The following is a 21958-nucleotide window of genomic DNA, read 5'->3' on the forward strand; positions in this document are numbered from 1 at the left end:
TGATGGAAGCCATAGTTTTCCACTCCTTCCATTCTTTTTCCATTCTTCCCTATCATGTTTTTCTTTTTTTCTTTCCATACTCTTCTACTTTTGCATTTTTTTTCTTTTTCTTCCTTTTTTCTGGCTCATTGGTATCATGTCATTTTTCATTAATAAAAGTCCTAGTCTCTTTCTTGTGCTAAAATATGCGTGACCTAAAAGTTACCATTTTGACCATTTTTTTAAAAGAATTTATTTATTTATTTGACAGAGAAAGATACAGCGAGAGAGGGTATACAAGCAGGGGGAGTGGGAGAGGGAGAATCAGGCTTCCTGCCAAGCAGGGAGCCTGATACAGGGCTGGATCCCAGGACGCTGGGATCATGACCAGAGCCGAAGGCAGAGGCTTAACCCACTGAGCCACCCAGGGGCCCCACCATTTTGACCATTTTTAAGGGTCCAGTTCTGTAGCTTTAAATACATTCATATGGTGCAACCAACACCACTATCCATCTCAGGGACTTTTTCATCACCCAAACTGAAAATCTGTACCCATTGAACAATAGCCCCCCAATTTGCCTCTCTCCTGAGCCTCTGATAACCACAACTGCACTTTCTGTCTCTAAAAACTGGCCTATTCTATGTACCTCATATAAGTGAAATTTTCTTTTATTCTGGAGTTTTCCCGGAACTTGCTCCTTCTGACACTTCTTTCCTTCTACTTCTCCTTTTCCTTTTCATTGCCCCTTGTAGCTGCTCTCTCCCTGCATGGCTTCATTTTCTCCATCCTTCTGTGCTTCCTCAGTTGCCATCCCTCACAAGGCCCTTCCTTCACATTTTCTTATGTCTTATATCCACATGTACTTTTTATATCTTAATGCATTTATAAAGTTGTGGTATTATATTTAAGCATGTTACACAACATCTGTACAAAAGACACTAAAATACGACTCTTTTTAAAAATTTTGAAGGCAGGATTTGGAAGGGGCTAGCTCGTAAAAATGACCTCACTAGAAGGCACAGAACAGAGAGAAGAGGGGAGCCAATGTCATTAGGAGGGTTTTCTAGGGAAAACATTGTTTCTGTTTGAAAATTGCCACAGGATTTATATGAACTTAGAGACCTGGCAGCTAGATAGAGACAGACAGGTCTAGATATGCATATCACAAAGACAGAAAAGCCAGTTCCTTCAGAGCCAGAGAGAGAAGAGTCCTCGGTTTCCATTGCGAAGGCACAGTGATTCCTCGTCTCTCCCCAAGTGCAAGTTAGGCACTCGGTTACTGATGTTCCCTACCAGCTTTTTCCTGAAATCCCAACTATTCACGGCAAGCTGAAACAGAGTAAGTATTTCAGGAAAGTTGTAAACAGGACAAGCACCAATCCTTTCAAAATACAGGCATAAGTACTCAGAGAGAGAGGTTATTGTAGAACAGATAAACATTTCATAAAGTCTGGAAAATAAAGTAAAAATGACAATCACTCCAATTTTTTACTCTCCTTTCCCCCCAAGTCTTTGAAATCTATTGCAGCAGAGATGAAAGAAAGTTAAATGGATATTTTTAAATCAATTACACCACATAAATCTAGACTTAGTTCAAGCCATGATGTAGAAGCGATAGAGGCTGTTTTAGAGTACTGGGTCAGAGACAATGGATCCTCCCTAAAATGGGGAAAATAAAAGGGCTGATCGGAAGACTGTTGTGACAACTAAATTAAATGTGTATGTAAATCATCTGGCAGTAATCCTAATCCCCAGTACCTCAAAGCTGGTATGCACAAAAGAAAATGGCTCATAAGGAAATCTAGCCTATCACCCCAGACAGGGATTTAAAATCCCAATGTTGCAAATTTGGGAATACCTGCTTTGTCCATAGTTAGATTTCTTAAAAATGAATTTCCAAATAGGTGGCAAGTCCTGCTTTTGCAGCTTTTTAGGACGAAGGAAAGCATAGGTCTTTGGTGCATGTAAACCCAGACTCAGCAGCTAGTTTGCAAACTCTACCCCCCGATGTGGTCGTAAGAACAGCATGCATAGTCCTTCCATTCCCCTTTTCTCCCCCCTTATTTTCTCAATGTTCTTAGGTTCCCAGTTTGCACATTTTATTATTGTTTCATCCGTACAGTTTTTGTTTGACTTACCTGCTTAGTACTTTGTACGTATCTTTTCAATCTCCTCTCTCTAGTTTCTTCCTTGCTTCGCGCCCTCCTCAATCCTCCCCTCTCCTTCTTTGCATTTGCATTTTCTCAGCTTCTCATGTAGTCTGCAGCGCTTTCTAGTAAAACCAGTGACTAAAATTTTCTTACCATCTTGTAATCAGGTTCATGATACCCGTCCCTTTCTAAAATTTATCAACCTAATAATCTTTCACCCAAAGTGAGGTTGATGATGGTAACACAACCAGGAGTGCTAGTGCATCTATGGATTTGGGGAAACGAAAGAGCAACCTGTCTCTTAGTTGTCTCTAGGTTGTTTGTGGTTTTTCCCAGGGTTAATCACATTCACGTTGGACGTGGTATTTCAGCACCAGGAACCTCAGAAGTGCTCAACACAGGTTTGCTGCTTACACTTAACTTACATCAATCAGACCTTTCCCTCCTATGGATTTATTTTATTTCCCCAGCAACCTCCTGACATTAGGTAAGACGCGTAATATCGCATGCTTCCAAGGGCTAAGGAAATCAGTAGTGGAGACATCCATGATTGCCTTAAAACTGGAGGGCTGTCTGGTTGCTAAGCCAGACCTAGAACTCAAGCTTTCTAATTCCAAGGCATATGTCAGACCCCCATACCACAAGACTGCTTTCTGGGTTTTCAGCCATCATCCTGCCCAGCGGTACCACTGTTGTTATTCCAGGTTAGGATCTTCCGCTCTGGAACCCAGGGGACTACTGAGTGTTACCATCCCTTACCACTCCTCCATCCACCTAATATCTGCAAAGGTATTACGAGCACCGAATACAGCCACAACATCTAACATTCACCGAGGGTTCATCAGGTGCCATCCCATGTGATTTGCATGGATTCATTTGTGTATTCCACTGCACGTGACAGCTTAAAGCAAAGACAATAGGGTTCTCTAAATGCTCTCTGTATATTACTCTACATCTTGCCAAACATCACCAGAGCTGTTTTGAAGAGAAAATCTATCTACCCCTATGAAAAGAAAAAGAAGCAAAGGCTTTAGAAGATTAAAATAAAACCCAAGTGGAGCACACAGATCCAGTTTCTAAGTCCGCTCCTTCTCTGCAATGAGTAACAGTCTATCCTGTTCACCTTGTTGATGGGCTAGTCCCAAACCAGCACCGAGATTCTAACATGATGGTAGTCCATCTTCATATTTAAGATTGCCTCACTGTTTGTCCTTCTTTTCACAAAGACACTGTTTCTCCTCAAGGTTATCTATAAATTCTCCCTGTAAGACCATCCTCTTTGTCTGTGTTAATTGTTGGGGGCATTATGAGACAATTATAGAAGAATCAACGATAGTTATAATGAGAGGAAAATAAAGAAATCCCATGTCTAGGAAGATGAAATGCTAGTACAGCCATCATATCAATTTAGGGGGAGAAAAAAATCTCATTGGCAAACATAAATCACAAAGAAAAGAAGACAGTCATTACAATAATAACAATTACTATTATTACTAATATGAAAAGAGAAAAGCTTGGTTCCAAGTTCACTGAAAAGTTTCCCTTCAGTCTTGAGTGATTCTTCTCTAGAGCCTCCCAGGATCGCAAGCCTATAATTTTAATTATACCTTGACATTCTCATAAAGCAAACAGCCTGCTCAGGTAGTGTTTATTACCTGTACGGAAGAATACTTATGAATATGCTTCGCAGATTCCAACTGCCGTGATCTGCAATGGGCCTTCTCAAGGACAGAAGGGGTGAGTTGGAATACACGTAGGAGAAAAGTTGCTCATTAAGGGAAGGTTTGTTATCCAGCAACGTATAATTAAGGTGGCGGTCCCAGCTTCTGTGACAGCCAACACTCGGGTAGTTGTTTGATTGCTGCGTGGGTCAGAGATCAGCTCCTGCTACAAGATGTAGCCACATTAGTGTGTTAGTGAACAGGTTAGAAAGTAAATTACAGCTGCCTTTTTCAAGCACATTACTGTCGGTCTTCATTGTTTTGTTTTTACTGTACATCAGCAGGACTGTGGCTTCTGAAGACTTTGTGTGACAGGTTAGGCATTTTATCCTTTGAGTAAACAGTAATCATGGTGCGAAGAAAGTGGGGCATTGGAGAATTTTTCCTATTCTTTGAGAATTCCACTCTTCCTTTTTAGTTTGCTCCAAGGGCTCATTGGGGATACATATATTAAGCCCTTTAAATAGTTCATAATAAATCTTTGTCTCAGGCTGATTCTGACAGTTTTTTAAAGAGTCTTTTAAGAGAGAATCCTCAATCATTTGTTAATCCGTGGGGTGATCTTCAGACTTCAGGAAAAAAATAACAGCCAAGGCTCTTGGGTAGTGAAAATACAATGTAGGAAAAAATATATAAATATGGAAAATCCCAAGAATATCACCTTACTGAGATTACTTACATGTTCTGCATGTAGCTGAATGCTTTCTTTCTTCCCCAACAAGCCAAAAGGAGAAAGGAAAATAATTGTCAAACTAGCAAGAATTTTTATTGATAATTTTATGTTTTTGGACTGACATGCATCTACTAAAATGTTGGACTTCAAATTGTAGAAGAAGGACTATTCTTTTTAAAGTAAACTAATTCTCTTTGTAAAAAGATAATTTCTCCTTTGCCCTTGTTTACCCTTTAAGACTATTTCTGTCTTCCCCCCAAATTACTCACATACACACTGCTATTTTACCTGGCTGGAGAGAGCCTTCTACTCTCAAGTGAAATGACTGTAGATAGTGGTTGTTAGTGCCAACAAAAAAACTCCGAAGGGCAAGACATGGCTCTCTGAATGAAAGGCCTTTCTAGGTTGACCTGAGATTTTTTAGTTTCCCCTTTGGATATAAGCTAATTTTGTCCAGTCTGTTAGAGGCTCACAATTTAAAGAATATAACCCAGTTTGCGCACCAAAAACATAATACATGAAACTGATTGGAAGAAACTGAAAGCTGTACTGTCTGCCATGTAGGCAATTAATATTAGAAATCATTACAATACCTGTGCATTATTTGTGTCACGCGTGGGAAGTACTCTAACGTCTCTCTGAAGAGGAAAAGAGTGCTCCATTTCGAGGGTCATATGTATAAATCGTTTCTGTCTCAGGAAAACTCGTTTCGATGTATTTGGTTTTGCTTGTAACCGAAGCGGTTAAGGAGGAAACGGAAAGACGCAGGTCATAACTTTGAGCATAACTTTTGAGGATAAGCATCGCAACGGGGGCATTCTCCCCATGGAACGGACCCGCCCTTGTATGTCACTTCTATACTGCAGCTTTCTCAAGCTCCTGAAAAATCCTAAGAACTTTACTAATGACATGCAAATGGAGTTTGTTGGGAATAAATGCAATAATAGAGTGGGGCAATGGGCGAAGGACAGCCTACTGTTCTGGATGGATTCATTCTCGCGGAGGGTCAAATAATGGAAGACCCAGATCAAGGGCAGCCTCAAATACCTGGACCCCTGCAGTTGAGAGGATTAACCGCAAAACCGTTATGACAAATGCGGTGGAAGCATTCAGCTAGCAGGCAACAAGCCATAGGTGGTACCAGTTCTTAAAATAATTATTTGGCACTATAGAATATACAATTTAGACCCAGAAGCTGTCTGATAGAACGCTGAAGCGTCAACGTTAAAAAATATCAAGTACATCATTAGAGAGTTAGATGTGGAGCAGGGAAAGGGGCAGTAATGCAGTCATTAATACAAATTTGCTTTGCACCCAGTTTGAGAAAAGGATGCGTCTACCCCATTTGCACCATCACCATTAGCCATAGCCTTTATCTTTTTAAATTGAAGAAAAGAGGGTAATTCTACAGCAAGGCTAATTGCAAACTATGTATATGGAGTCATTAAAAAAATGTCTGCTTTTTTATCCCCACCACTTGGTAAGATTTATGCATAGCCTTGAAGAAAATATACAAATGACCTAACATTGAGTTCAGATATGGAAATGATGCCGGCACATATATTATGATGCCTACAGACCCATTAGCTGACCAAAATTATAATGATGAAGCCCTGTCTTCCTCCTAGGAAAGCAGGAATACTTCTGCCAAAGGATTAGGAAACTTTGTTTAGGTGCTAAGCTGGAACAGTAGTCCCTGAAACTTACTGGGATCATAAGTAAAAGGAAAATTTGCTTAATTATAAGATGTCAAGATAGATATTCATTAGCAAAGTAAGTTATAGATAATTACTGGGCTATCTCCCACTTCTGGCTCCCCTAAATTACTACAACTATAAATAATGTTACTAGAATATTCTCCAATAAGCCTCAATCTTTTCTTGATGATGGATTTGATATCATACTTCTAACTGAAAACATTTTGAAAAATAACTGCTTCAAGACATGTTGGACTAAAGCCATAATGAAAGCAACAAATTCTAGCTGTTCAGATCTCTCCCCTATGATAAAAAAAATAATAAATGAGAGGAATACACTGACTCAGGAGACATTTATGGAGACCTGCCAACCCAGACTGTCCTCTATCCCCAGAACACACACACACACACACACATGAAAATAAAAACTGGTTACTTCCAATAAGGGGCTAATATCTAAAATATATAAAGAACTAATGCAACTTATTATAAAAACAAATGACCCAATTAAAAAACAGGTAGAGCTCTTGGATAGACATTTTTTCCAAAGATATACAGATGGCCAATAGGCACATGAGAAGCTATTCAACATCAGTCATCATCAGGGAAATGCAAATCAAAATCACAATGAGATATCACCCTACTGCTGTCAGATTGGCGAAAATCAAAAAGACAAAAAATAACAAGCATTGGTGAAGATGTGAAGAAGAGGGAACCCTTGGAACTATTTGTGGGAATGTAAATTGGTACAGCTACTCTGGAAAACAGTATGGAAGTTCCTCAAAAAATTAAAAAGAGAACCACCATATAGTCCAGCAATTCTACAGCTGGGTATTTATCTAAAGAAAATGAAAATACTAATTTGAAGAGAGATAAGCACCCATATGTACACTACAGCATTAGATATGTTAGCCAAGATACAGAAACAACCTAAGTGTCCACCGACACATGAACGAATAAAGATGTGTGTGTGTGTGTGTATGTGTGTGAGACACACACACACACAGGAATATTACTCAGCCATAAAAAAGAAAAAAAGAATCGAATCTCACCATTTGGAACAGCATGGATAGATCTAGAGGGTGTTTTACTAAACAAGAAAAGTCAGAGAAGGACAACTACCATATGATTTGGGTTATATCTAAAATCTTAAAAAAAAAAAATCATCAGAACAGAAACAGACTCCTAGGCACAGGAAAACCAACTGTTGGTTACCAGAGCAGGAAGAGTTGGAGGGAAGGCACAACCAGTGAAGGGAGTTAACAGGTACAGTCTTCCAGTTACAAAGTAAGTCATGAGGATGAAAATACAACATAGAGAATATAGATGATAATACTGTAATAACTTTATACAAGGATAGCTGGTTACTAGACTTACACTGGGGATCATTTCATAATGTACACAAACATTGAATCACTATGGTATACACCTGAAACTAATGGGATATTGTATGTCAGTTACATTTTAATTTTTTAAAATGGTGATTGTGCTAGACCCCATCTCTGAGAAGGCAAATTTCAAAAAAGCCACATATTTATACCAGCATTCCCTTGAATTTTCAATCATTGCTTAGTTCTCTAACATTCTCCAGGGGAAACTTTCAAGCATTCAGAACTTTTTCTATGTCAAACAAATGTATCTCAGGCCAAACTCCTGCAGTCTTCATTCCTGTTAATAACATGACAGCTCTCATGCAAAACCCTTGCTCATTCTTCTAGGGAAAGAGTGGCCAGATTTCTCTAATAAAAATATAGGACTCTCGGTTAAATTTGAAATGTATATGCAGCATTTGGGTGAGACTGAAAACAAAAGTCATTGTTTATTTTAAATTCAAATTTAGTAAGGTTTCCTGTATTTTACTTGGGACCTAAACTGTGCTAGAGCCATCACCTTTTCCACAAGCCCCACTTCTGCCTCTTCACGCTTATGAAAATCATTCTCTCTTGGAGGCCACCACTCTTGAAACTCTTTCTTAAAGACGCCACGATTCCTATGCTTCTGACTCTCTGGTGCAAAAGAGGCGTGGCCATCATGCTTCGTTTCCACTGCCACTTCTGGACCGTTTCCCCCAATATCATCACTTCAAAATTTCCTCTTAAAAATTTTTTAAAAGGGACCATCTTTACCTGTTCTCAGTGCCATCAACTGTCAACAGCCACATCACTCACCTACTGTTCTCAATGGCATCCACTCATGCTCTGCAGTCTTCCTGTGTGGAAATCTCTTCAAGGAAGCAACAGTTGCCAGAATGATAGTTTGCAGAATGACTAACTACTCCACACACACTTCCTTGACGGCCACACTCGAAAAGCTCATTCTTTGACTTGCCTTCAGCCACCCATTGGTGTAACCATCCCTTGACCTTTAACCATGCTTCATTTTTAACATGCCAAACATCTGTATAAAAAAAAGATAAAAATTTTCTAAGATATAAGTGCAACAAAAAGAAGTCACAAAGGGAAAAACATAGAATTCTCAATATAAATTTTAAAAACATGTATCGGTGAACATTACAAACAGGAAATGCAAATATATGGGAAAATATTTACAAGAATATGTCAAAAATAATTTCCATGAGGCACCTGGCTGGCGCAGTTGGTTAAGTATCTGACTCTTGGTTTCGGCTCAAGTCATGATCTCAGGGTCATGAGCCCTGCATTGGACTCTGTGCTCAGCACGGAGTCTGGTTAAGACCTCTCTCTCCCTCTGTCCTTCCCCCTTCTCTAAATAAATAAGGCATTCAAAAATATAATATTCTTAGTAAAGGAAACTATCTCATTCAAATTGATAAGAAAGATACTAAAAACCCAAGTGGAAAACAGAGGACATAAATGCAGGATTCATTGAAAAAGATTCACATGGCCAGTAAGTATGGATTAAAACATCTTTCAACTTTATTAGAAATAGAAATGCATATTAAACATGTGAGGTGTTTTCGTACACCTTTTCAGGAAGACCCCAGTAAAGTATCTTCTCTCACTCTTCTGCTAATTTTTTTTAATCAAGTGAAAACAAATATTTTAATATGGCAATCAATATGAACACTATCAAACACTGTTGATTAAATATAAATAAAGCATAACTTTTCTGCAAAGTTGTATGCAAAATAAATTTGTACACATTAGTTTTTTGTAGAAAGAAAGAAAAAAGAAGAAAGGAAGGGAGGCAGGGAGGGAGAGAGAGAGAGAGAGAGACAAGAAATATAAAGTGTGAAAGTGAGAAAGAAAGCAAGCAAGCTAGCTCATGTTTTTAAATCTAGTAATACCACTTCTAGAAATCCACCCTAAGAAATAATAAGAAAGTTGAAGGAAGATTCATTTCAAAAAAATTCATCACCAAGCTATGGAACATTACATAGCCAGTAAAAAGAGCATGTTTGAAGTGATAATAATATGGGCAAATGCAGATACACTCATTTCTGGTTTTTTTTAAAGCAGGTTTGCAACCAAGAGCTCCAATATCCTTTTATTCCCCCAAACAGTGTCTAATAAAAGTACTGCTATTATCACACAGTGAGCCATGACTTTTATTTAAAAATGGTCCCGATTTTGAAATCAGTATATAAATAAATAGTAAATAAGACTGCAGTAAAACATCCCTTTTAATAGTGACTATAAATGAGTGACAAAGTTGTAGAGATTTTTTTTTTAATTTTCTGATTTACTCTTTCATACTTTCCAAATTTCCTATGAGCATAGAGAGAATAGAGAGGGATATAAACTTATTTAAAAGCCATAAACAGCATCCTCACAAATCCCTTCTGAACAGACCTCCCCCTTCCTGGTGGCCTCCCCCAGGTCACCACCCTATTACCCTTTTCTCTTCCCCAGCCCATCCCTCTGTCCCTTTCACTTGCTTGCTTTTAACCCTTGGCAATCCCTCACTCTAGGGACTTTCCTTCCCATCGGGCCAGCTCCCATCCCTGGGAAAAGTTCCCGATCCTGAGCACTGCCTGGAAAGACCACAAAGCCACTGTTATTAGGGTACCCCAGAAAATTGGTGCTCTTAAAATTAAGCAACTTCCAGGCACTGTCAAGTCTTACTACTTATTTTCTATCAGTCCAATTGCTTTGCCCGCATGGGCTGCTAGGTATCTGCTTTCACTTTCAAAATCCTCTCATCTCCCATGTCCTCTATTGAAATTAAGATGTTCAGGGCGCCTGGGTGGCTCAGTGGGTTAAGCCGCTGCCTTCGGCTCAGGTCATGATCTCAGGGTCCTGGGATCGAGTCCCGCATCGGGCTCTCTGCTGAGCAGGGAGCCTGCTTCCTCCTCTCTCTCTCTCTGCCTGCCTTTCTGCCTACTTGTGATCTCTCTCTGTCAAATAAATAAATAAAATCTTTAAAAAAAAAAAAAAAAAAGATGTTCAAGGCCATTCCCATCACACTCCTCTCTCTTCCCCGACCCTCTCTTTTTTCTCTCACATCCTCCTTTTTTTCTTCCCCCTCATTTCAGAGATTCACTTGTCTTTCTCAGTCACTGATTAAATATCCTTTAGGATTTAAATTCTTCAATGAGCATTGTCAGTGTATACACCTTTAAGTTCAGTCTTCTTGATCAGTGAACATGCTCAGAACTCTTTATTTTCATTACAAAAACTCACCAAAGAGAAGGAAGTCATTTTTTTATTCAGTCTTCCTCCCCTTTCTGTCCTGAAGCTGCTCCCTCTGGAGTTGCCGGAAGAATGAACAATGCGGGTGGGTACATCCAGGGACAAGGAACACTCTGGACAATTGTGTCCACTAATTCCTCTACTGGTTTCCTACGTGTTAAATTCTTTGTCTTTTGTATTGCACTTATTTTAATTTTGGACCAGAAAAAAACCACAGAAGATAACATGTCTAGAATTGGTCACTAGGACACATCTATCCAAATAATGGTTTTCTATAAAGCCTTTTACCAACCCGATGTTCTGAAATTACAGTGTGAGGTATGTGTGGCATCTTCACTCAGTTATCCACGTGACTTTTTGTCTTCTCCAAAGCGCTCCCATCAGTGAGCCCCCTGTGTCCATCCAACCAACCCTCACCCCACCTCGCTCTCCAACCCCTTACTCTTCATTTCTCTTCTTTATAGGGTTCATCATTGCCAGAAGTTTCTACCTATTTCCCCTTCTCCAAGATGTAAGCACTTGCATTTACAAATAACTCTAGCTCATTGTAGATACTCAGTATTTAAATAACTGAACAAGAACTAAGGGAGTGATAATAAAACATCTGACAGGTGCATACATGGGCTACTTTAAAACCTCATCCTGTCTTTTAGGGTTGTTCACTGAGTATGGGCAAAAAGTTCCAGGGACAGGCCAAAGAGCCACCTTTAAATCCTTAAAAGGAGGTGATGCAATATCTACAATAGCCAAACTATGGAAAGAACTTAGATGTCCATCAACAGATAAATGGATAAAGAAGATGTGGTATATATACACAATGGAATACTATGCAGCCATCAAAAGAAATGAAATCTTGCCATTTGTGACAACGTGGATGGAACTAGAGGGTATTATGCTGAGCGAAATAAGTCAGTCAGAGAAAGTCAATTATCATATGATCTTACTGATATGAGGAATTTGAGAGGCAGAGTAGGGGTTTTCAGGGGTAGGGAAGGAAAAAATGAAACAAGATGGGATTGGGAGAGAGACAAACCATAAGAGACTCTTAATCTCAGGAAACAAACTGATGGTTGCTGGGCATGGCTGGGAGGAATAAGGTGGCTGGGTTATGGACATTGGGGAGGTTATGTGCTATGGTGAGTGCTGTGAGTTGTTTAAGACTGATGATTCACAGATCTGTACCCCGGGGGCAAATAATATATTATATGTTAATAAATATATAAGATGCTCAGAAGCAAGGGTAGTTTCAGGTTTTGTGGGGCTTGAAGCCCATAATATTTAACTGTTTAACAATAAAATTGCTAATATAAAATTTGAAAAAAAGAACCTCAAAAGGTGTGCTCCCAGCTGAGAGGCCTACATTCGATGTCTGTGTATCAATGGCTCAAATCACCGCCTGATTCGGCAGCTGGGTTCCATACTGGGTTCCATGCCGAGTTCTCATCCCATGGCACTGCTGTAGTCAGTCACAGAGCTTTAAAGGCAGAATGCATATGTGTGTGTTTGCAAGTGCCATTGCCACCTGACTCCTGTCTATACCCCCCATTTTACAACATAGTGTGTTGCCCACATTTGCTCCTGAAATGGAGATCTGGCCAGAATGCTCAGAAAATAAACATGGCCGTTCTACCTGGTCCTGGCAACCGGTGCCTGCCCCATGGATGGGCTGCATGGGAGACTCATGTATATAAAATAGTATATTAAAGTAAACTTACAAAAGCAAAGAGCAATCATTGCAACCATAATTTTTTTCTTCCTCTTTGGGATTCTAATTTTAAAAGCATTAAAGGAGACAGCTGCTCATGCTGTGATATGCGCTAAACAGCCTGAAGGATGGAAAAAAATATATTTGTAGCTCATAATAACTATTGACCTTTCTGATATACAATGTTCTCTGTGTTAGCTATTCGGTTCTATCAACAGTGAAGATTGAACATGACTTTTTAATAGAAAACATGGGGTTTTGAGCTGCCTTCACAAAGGTGTTTACGTATTGTTATTTTGTTTTGTACTACAAAAGACCAAGTCCTGATGCCCTTTGTCTGACATCATGTTTGTTGTTTAAAAAATAAAAAATAAAATAAAAAATAAAAAAAGGAAAGGAAAAGAGAGAAAAAAGAAAGGAAGGAAATAAAAGAAGGAAACAGAAAAGGGGGGAGGGGGAGCCTCAATGTTATTGAGTATGTTTTATATGAGGAATTGGCTCGTAACCACTTTATAGTCGTGATAAAAGCATTGCCACACTCGATCCCATATGCAATATTGGTAATGGAATCCCACAGCATCCGGGGAGGACGCGCCATATTTCTCTCCCTGAATAGATCCCTCAAGTGGCCACATTTATAGGGCGTCTCCGGTAAGATTTAAAACACTTGCTGGCAGCCTTCGTACGGCCTGTTCCTGGGAGTGCAGAGCAGGCCACACTGGATGCCCTGTACTCTCCAAGGCCATCTTTACACTGCCCGGGTTTTCCCCTTGAACTTTTCCTGGGGCTTTCGTAGTCATGGACAGAAATACCCACTGGTAGCAGCTTGACTCTGACACTGAGTCTATTTCCCCAGAGCAGTATCATCCACACACCAAGTACAGAACAGCAGGCGGTAGCCGAACACGCTCCTCTCCCTCGGGGGACAACCTCACCGAGGAGCAACCCCTGCCAGACGCAGGAAACCTGAAAGGCAACCTTATGCGTCGTGGTTCTCATCCCAGGCAAGCAGATATTGCCAGCGAGTGTGTGCTGACAGGTGGCACGGGTTGGCAGATTATTATTTTTTCTTTTTTTTTTTTTTTTGGCGGATTATCCTTAATGTGACTTTGAAAAAAGTTTATTACATCATTATTGAACCACAATTATTTTCACAGCTATGCTCTAGAGTTTCAGTTAATGATTCACAAGTTTCTAAACAAGGCTGAAGACTCACGACTGAGTGGGAGCAGGAATCGGCTCTAATGAGACTTAAATAAATTCAGGGATTTTTGTTGTTGTTGTTTTTTGGTGGGTTTTGTTTTGTTTTTTGGAGGTTTTTTTGTTTTTTTGTTTTTTGGGTTTTTTTGGTCATACTCCAGAGCAAGAACCAGGGGCTGATTGCCGAGCCAGAGCTCACGGGCTAGAACTGCATTTGCATGGCACCCAAAGGGTGATGCAGTGCCTGTTCACAGAAAATGGTGGGCACTGCCTTGCCTCCATGGCCAAGGATTTCAGTCTAGTCTACTGAAGCCTGTTCTCCCCTTCCAAGCTGCCTGGCACATGGTAGAGGACAGGCCAGTGGGATGAAGGCCAACTCTCAAAAACAGAACGAAGTATTCTCTAATTCTGGGGGAAATCGGGCCCATCCTTTTTCAACTACCAAACCACATGGCTCAAAATATTTTGCAGAACATGCCTTGGAGATGAATACAATGAGAGGCGTAGAACTCCCTCTCCTCAGAAACAAATAAACAACAACAAAACACCAAGTCTTGGGCCAAGACATTCCATGAGCATGGCATGCCATGGCTTCTTAAAAGAAAGCATCTAATTATTTATTCTGCATGCACACGGAGTGACTACTTATGTGAAACACTATGCTGGGCACTTGCGGCTCCCAGGGTGGGGGGCAAAGGGAGGTGGGTAAGGGAGGCAGGAGGAGAGCAGGGAATAGATACCACCTAATAGACAAGCAAGACATCAGGCCTGCCTTTCAAGATCTCCCAATCTTGTAGATGGCACTGTTTATAGCATCTTTTGTAAATCGCACATTTAAAAAAAATCAATTGAGCATTTACCTTTGAAATCACAAACTCTGCTAAGAAAAATCAGCATTGCAGGTAGAGTTTCTTGCATATGTGAATTCACCAGATACAGGCACAGTAGGCAAAGCATTCCTTCTCACTATTACAGGAGTTTTACCCAAGTTGTTGTCACACGCCAAAGCAAGGCCATGAATTTTCCAGAAAGAGGGTCGATGTGGGTGTTGTATTAGTCATGTATCATTGCATAACAAATCACCCCAAATATTTTTGCTGAAAGCTATTTCACATGTTTTCTACAGGTCAGGAATCCAGTAATGGTTAATCTGAGTAGTTCTAAGCTCAGGATCTTCCCTGAAGTTACGATGAAAATATCATTCAGAGCGTAGTCATCTGAAGACTTGACTGGGGCAGAAGGGTCCATTTCTAAGGTCAGTCATGTGACCGTGACTCACTAGGAAGCCTCCATTCCTTGCAACACTGGCCTCTCCACCAGGTTGCCCGAGTGTCCTCACAATATGGCAGATGGCCCCCATCAGAGTGAATGACCCAGGAGAGAGCCAAAAAGAACCCATTCTTCCTGTCGTGACTGAGTCATAGTCCACCAATTCCACCATTTGCTATTTATTAGAAGTAGGTCGCCAAGTCTAGCTCACCCTTCCTTTTGGAAGCAGGAATATTGAACAATTTATGGCGTTTTTAAATGACTACACTTGTCATCCTGGAAGAATGTAAAATCTGCTGTGATACTATCTGTGAGACAAGATTTATTTACCACGGTTGTCCTACTGTTGGGAAACTAGGTTGGGAAGATCTTCTTACATGAAAGTCAGCGTTTAACTAATAGTAGCTCCTGAATATATTAGACATAGGTAAATACATATATGTACTTATGTAACTCTGGGAACAAGGAACCACCGTAGGTGGTAAAGGGGATGCAGATTAGACCTGTGTCCGCATTTTTGCCCTGGAATGCCTAGCATGAGACATACAATGAAGATTTAAATAAATCTTAGGGCGGTATTTGGCAAAATCACAACCTTTGGAGTCAGACAAACATATGTCATGTCTGTTTGCTCTTCCACTGACTATCTGGAAGACTTGGACAACAACATTTTTATATAATAAAGATCCAATATTTGTATCCAGTCAGTATGGGTTGTTATGGGCTGTTATACTGCAGTAAAGTTATACTGCAGTAAAAAATGATTCCAAGGGGCGCCTGGGTGGCTCAGTGGGTTAAGCTGCTGCCTTTGGCTCAGGTCATGATCTCATGGTCCTGGGATCGAGTCCCGCATCGGGCTCTCTGCTCAGCAGGGAGCCTGCTTCCCTCTCTCTCTCTGCCTGCCTCTCAGTCTACTTGTGATTTCTCTCTGTCAAATAAATAAATAAAATCTTTAAAAAAAAATGATTCCAAAATTGTAACAAAAATTTGTTTGTGTGAGGGTCCGCTGTGGGTTCTGTCCCACGCTATCTTATTTCCAAGACCGAGGCTGATAATAGGGCAGGCACCATCTGAAATGTTGACAGTTACCGTGGCAGAAGGAAAGAGAAAGGACCTCTTTCTATGAAGAGACTGGCTCTTTTCAAAGATTCCACCTAGAAGCGACACATGACTTAGGCTCACATCTCCTTGACCTGAGAAATCCATATAACTATAGATAACTTCCAAGGGGCTGAGGAAGAACAGGAAAACTTTTGTAAGAAAAGAAACAACTTGCCACATACTTGACACCTACTCATTCAAAAGTCCTAAAATATATCAGTATCTAACAAAGCTAACAGAATACGACAATGAAACAATTTGGCTTCATCGGGGTAATTGCAAAATGAACCAATGTCTCTTCCCTTGTAAAAGCCCTTTTGGTTGTTTGCACTTTGGTTTGTCCTATATGCACAGAACCTCTGAAAAAGGAGAGATTCGTTTAGGCAATAAAATAGGAAAAGAATATATTTAACTACATGTGTTAGCAGCCTAGCCCGATACACCTCTCTTTCCAAAGGAAAAATACGTCTTTCGTTCGCAACTGAAGAGCAGCCAGGTTTTCTCAAAACTTAATTTTTCTTGTCCTTCCCTCCTACAAGCAAGATTTGGTGGCAGTTGAAGGTTCTGACGTGGAGTTGCACTGAAAACATTTATATAGTGTATGAAAAAGAAAGCTCCTCTTTATGCTGGGGCCCCATCTATTTGCAGAGACCCTGGAAAAAGTCCTGGAAGTGTTCAGGTGGACCTGGCCCTAGGATTAGCCAGTAGAACTAGATGGTTCCCAGCTACCTCCTCCTCTTCCTTGAGCTTCCCCATCACCTCCTGCCCCTAGATACTAATAAGGAAGCAGCAAGTACAGCTCTAGTCAGGGATTCATAAACAAATGTGAAATAACGCAGATATGATTTCACATTATGGTGGCATTTGCCAACATAAAAATTATTACAACTTTGCTATAAATTGTTCTGTAAATTTTACAAAATATGCAAAAACTGACATTTCAAGAGCCGAGATAACTTAGATTTATTAAAAAGTTGAGGCCCTTGAGATTCAGCTAAAGAGAGTCTATTTCTTTATCTCACTTTGAGTTGTGTGGGTCTCGTTTGTGTTTTGTTTTCCAGCTCCTTGTTTATAACGCATGGGTCAAAACTGGCCCTATCTGGGCTTTGACCACTTAATCCAGTTTCAACCATAAATTTCTCCTCTGTCTCCGGCAGCGGACGGAGCTTCTCTGAATCCCAAATTTCTTATCAGAGCACACCGCAATCATGGCCTGCCTCAAAAAAAGCTGACAGGAAAGCATCTGATCTCTAGAAAACACTCTAAAATGCTTCTTTGGCATAGACTAGCCCTCCGTCTCTGTAAGGCACAATCTTAAGGACCCCTCTCCTGCCACCCTGTCCTCTTCACACACACGCATACACACACATACATATATGCACACATGTGTATACACACACATTTTCTATTCAATGCCACAGGCACGTTGCACATCACCAAAGCTATACTCTCTCCTGAGAGAACCCTCATCAAAATCTTGCTTCTCACCCGAGACACTCCGATAGCTTCTCTTGGAAAGCTACCACTGTTGCCTGTCTCCTGCACCTAACACATCTCTCACAAGAGAGCCGCCATTGTCAGAGCTGGGATGACCAGCGTGTATTTGCTAGCCCTTGAAGGAAGCACGGCCAAGGCCAGCGTGTGCTGTGAACGAGTTTGTTACGTGTCCCTTTGAGAGGGGCGGCATGGCATGTTACTCCTGCCCCACCCTCAGAACTAGAAAGTCATATGGAATGAAAAGGAAAATCTTTATCAGAAATCCGTCTCTTTTCTAAGTTGCCGCCTCGCTTTCTCCTCAACTCCCCATTCCCCCATGGTGGGAAATAAAGCTCAAAGACCACTTTAGATCTTAAATCTCAGCTTCAATGGAGCAAAACCTGACCTTAGCATTCCTCTCCCACCAGTGGTCCTGGGTTTAATTACTGCCACCCCTGTATGTTTAGGCAATTACCGTTGTAACACAAGGGGGTGGGGGTTGTTGTGTGCGGGGCCTCAGTCAGCCCAGGACATCGTGTTCAGTCCCCACAGCTCATACAAAGCTTGTCACCCAGCAGGAAGCAGCCGTGCCCACGAAGTGTTGTACTCCGCAATTCTCCATCCTGGAAACAATAGTTTCTAATGATGCCTGAATTCTTCACTCTTCTGGAGGGAGGCAGTTCCTTTCTCCTGGGGTCACAGTACCCCAGGACCCTAGCCCTAAAATACATCTCACTTCTGTGGGAAGTTTCATTTTTCCTCAGCTATTGCAAACACGATCCTGCTGAACAGAGCTGAATTTTTAAGGCCGAGTTTGTGGTGTGGATTCTGATGGCTTCCCGTTAGTTCAAGTCTCTGAGGACCAGTGCCAATAAATGTGAAAGGGACAACAGCAGATTGGCATACTTCCATTTCCACCAGGATGAGAAACTGCTATAAATGAAGTCTAACCTTAAATGTATAATCTGTCCTTGGGAAGGGGAGGAAAGAAAAAAAAAAAAAAAGGATATAGCATCTTCAAGCTCTCGGCATCCCTTACGAGAAAAAATTGGTTCTAAGGGTCTCTGATCTTGTGTTTTAGTAAAATAGAACTGCACGGCTGACTGACAGTTCTGATCTAAAGCATTTACGTTTAAGTTTTGATCTCTCTGCTTTTGATTAAAACTAATGAGCTCATTTAATTCAAAATGGGAATCTCTGATAAGAGAAATAAGGTTGATGTGATTGGATTAGAGGGGCAAATTAAACTCTTAGAGCAGAAGTTTGTGCTTATATAGTGTATTAAAAAGCTGTTGGCGTATTATGGCGTGTTAGATGATGAGAAAAATTTCATAGTAATTCATATTTAATCAGAAGAAATGAAAGTACTAAATATAACATAGCTCTGCTTTTCCCTCGAGTGATAAAAAGCTGTACATTTAAAATGACATCAGATCCATGCTCTCTAAAACAAAAAAAAAAAAAGGAAAGAAAGAAAGAAAAGAAAAGAAAATCTTAAGAGAGACCCATAAGAAAGGGATACTTGTCAGAGGCTCCCTCACCCCAGAACAGAAGTGCCACAAACACAGGAAAATACAGTCCTGTTTAGACAGGAATGCTACAAGAAAAGCCACAGACCACAAACAGTAAGGTTTCTGTATCATAGGAGCTCCTATTCTCTCTTCTGAGCATTAAGTTTCATGTAAAAAATGGGTATTTCTTTCCCTTAGAAATAGATGGAATATGTTTCTTGAAGTTCAAAAGCTTGTTTTTCCTCTTTTTCTTTGTGTTTTAATAACTATTTTTGTACATGCTTAATTCTTACAAATTCTTTTGTGACCCCTATTTCTTTACCCCCACCCCTGAGAAAACTCGTGTTAGGCTTCTCAAAACAATCTTGTTTGTTGTTGGATATTTTTTTTTTTAATTTTAGACTCAGAAAAATATTTTAAAATTTAAAGTACTAGCTTAGAAGAGTGAAATTAGACAGTATCAATTAGGCTTAAAAGTACCAAAATTAATATATTTGCAGGAAATCACTTAAATGGATAAAAATCCCTCAGAAGGTGGATTTATGTGGCCTTCTGGCCTGTTTGCAGAAAGATATTTTTACATCAACAAGACTGAAAACTACTCTTTTAAGTTTCAGAAGTAAAGAAGCATTCTGCTTAGTCTACAAATGTATGAAGCGAAAGAGTAACTGTCTTGCTTAAGAGAGGAGATGATTATTTGTTAATATCCTTTTCCAACGGGAGTGGAAGGCAAGCGGTCATTAGAGACAGCAGTGGACAATACTGTTGGTGGTTTTTATTCCTGTCTATACACTCCATTCTCAGCCCTCTGTCATGAGTCAGTTGAGAAGACTTAATGCTTTCTCATTCCCCACAACAAAGACCAGCTCAGGAGGGCAAGGACCCTGGCCAGGATACAGTCCCATTGTCCTCAGAACTGCCCAGTGGGCAAATGTTACAAGAAGGGATTTGCAGGGAGTACAAAGAGCCAGAGATCCGTACTCCCCATCAGCAGCCTGCCTGCCTCAGTGTTGGTTGATTCTGTAAATCGATGGTGTTCTTTCTCCCAACTACTCCATCCCTGTGCACCTGGCAAGCCTCGAGGGGTGGCTGCTGTTACTTACTTACTTACTTACTTACTTACTTACTTAAGACCCTACTTGGGGAGCTACTGGAAGTTAAAAGGCCTCTCCTGCTAGAAACTGGAATGGAGTTACTTTGGATTCATTAATTTTTCTTTTTTATTTTCTGCAAAGTAAACATTTTCTAAATGAGGTAAATTGATTACTACGCTCTTAGCACCCATCAGTCATTTATTTTTAGTGAACTCAAGGATTGCACCTGAGCGGTAGCTGTGAGGGGCTGTGTAGACATCTAAATCATGTGTGTATATATTTTTGTATTCTTCAGTGGAGTCAACCAGCCCCAGTCTGCTAACCACTGACAACACCCTTGAACGTTCCTTTTTCATCCGAATGAAATCTACTCTGACCAAACGCGGCGTGCACATCAAATCATCAGGATATAAGGTAAGCTGTGCTCTGGGAAGGGACATACTCCTGTCTCAGGTCAATCCTAGGTCATTTGAATTGAATTTCCTGGCTGCTTTGGGTCCATGTAATTAATGTCTATGACCTTGAGCAGCCCATCAGGTTCTCAGTTATTTTCCTGTCTCAAGGTAGGGGCTTCATTAATCCTCTCATTCTCACTTCAGACTTTGCTGAAGCACTAAATCCCTCCAAAGAGTGTCTTTTCTTAAAACACTTGTTAATAATGCACCAAGGTCTTCAGCATTCAACATAGAAATTCCCTTTGATGGGAAAGGTGAGCCAAATTCACATCAGTCCTTAAGACGAGCGTTCTAGAATGGTTGCTTGTAAGAATTCCGCTTCTCCCTTCAAATTCCCCCTTTCTCTGCAGAGGAAGACAGTCCGTTTTCCTAACCTTTTGGCCATCAAGACTCACACACATAAATAAGAAAGTCAGGTTAGGCGTCAGGAATCTTAGTTGAAATTACAATTATTGTACATTCAATCATACCTTAGCATCCACGGAATACTCAACATACAGAGCACATGTTCCCACAACAGCAAAGACCATGTCTGGAGTCATAATCTACATTATTATCATTTTAAGGGTAAGGATACAAAAGCCTACTAATCTCGGGAATTTCCACCATTTCGGTTACCATAGCAACATAAATTAAGACCTATGAAATTTATGAAATGCCTTGGGCAACCTGAGTCTTATCAATTTTACAACACACTAACCAGTCCCTCAAACAATATTTACTGTATGCGGGAGGGCACACAGCAGCCAAATGTATGAGAGATGTGGCCGGCATGACCTTTTCCATTTTGGGAGTTGAGAGCATCTGATAGCTCATTTCTTCAGGCTTACCGTAGCATTGTCAGGGATGGTTAAGAGTCATTATCATTGGGCTTAAAAACCATATATAAGTCATCAGAAACCAGCGGCCGCCTATAAGTCAGAGTTGGGTACTTTCTTTGACGTGAATTCTTCAGTGAGAAAAAGGAAGGAGGTAGGAAAGCAGGCTCTTCCGTGAACGACCTTTCGCTGAGCTGTCCTACCTTCTGAAGGGCAAATTTGGAGCATCCTTAACCTTTAACAGGGTTGGAAGCAAAGGAGAGGCACCGGGCAGCTCCGCCTGTCGGGGCTTTACCCTATCAAGGTCCGTTACAAAGGGAGATGGTGGAGGAAAAAAAAAAACCCAACTCTACCCTTAGGACTATTTTTATTTTTCCTGCATTACTGAACCCAAGACATTTATGAGTCACAATGTGTGTAGCATGAGCAAGTTTGGAATTCTGGAAGCAAGCTGTAGGTAGAGTGGTTACTGTCACTGTAGTGGTAGCAAGATTTAGT

The 21958-nt window shown here is 40.5% G+C and overlaps 1 protein-coding gene across 3 annotated transcripts in view; it reads left to right on the forward strand.

Annotated features, from left to right (window-relative positions):
- NPAS3 (neuronal PAS domain protein 3) overlaps positions 1–21958 on the forward strand; it is an 847978-nt gene that overhangs the window by 763997 nt on the left and 62023 nt on the right. For all 3 annotated transcript variants that reach the window (XM_045067735.1, XM_045067737.1, XM_045067736.1), the window contains exon 6: positions 20483–20601. In XM_045067735.1, the coding sequence (XP_044923670.1) occupies positions 20483–20601 (119 nt within the window). The remainder of the gene's footprint in view (positions 1–20482; positions 20602–21958) is intronic.

Source organism: Mustela putorius, unplaced genomic scaffold, assembly GCF_011764305.1.
Source record: "Mustela putorius furo isolate JIRA1106 unplaced genomic scaffold, ASM1176430v1.1 tig00003898_pilon_pilon_pilon, whole genome shotgun sequence".
Classification (NCBI taxonomy): Eukaryota; Metazoa; Chordata; class Mammalia; order Carnivora; family Mustelidae; genus Mustela; species Mustela putorius.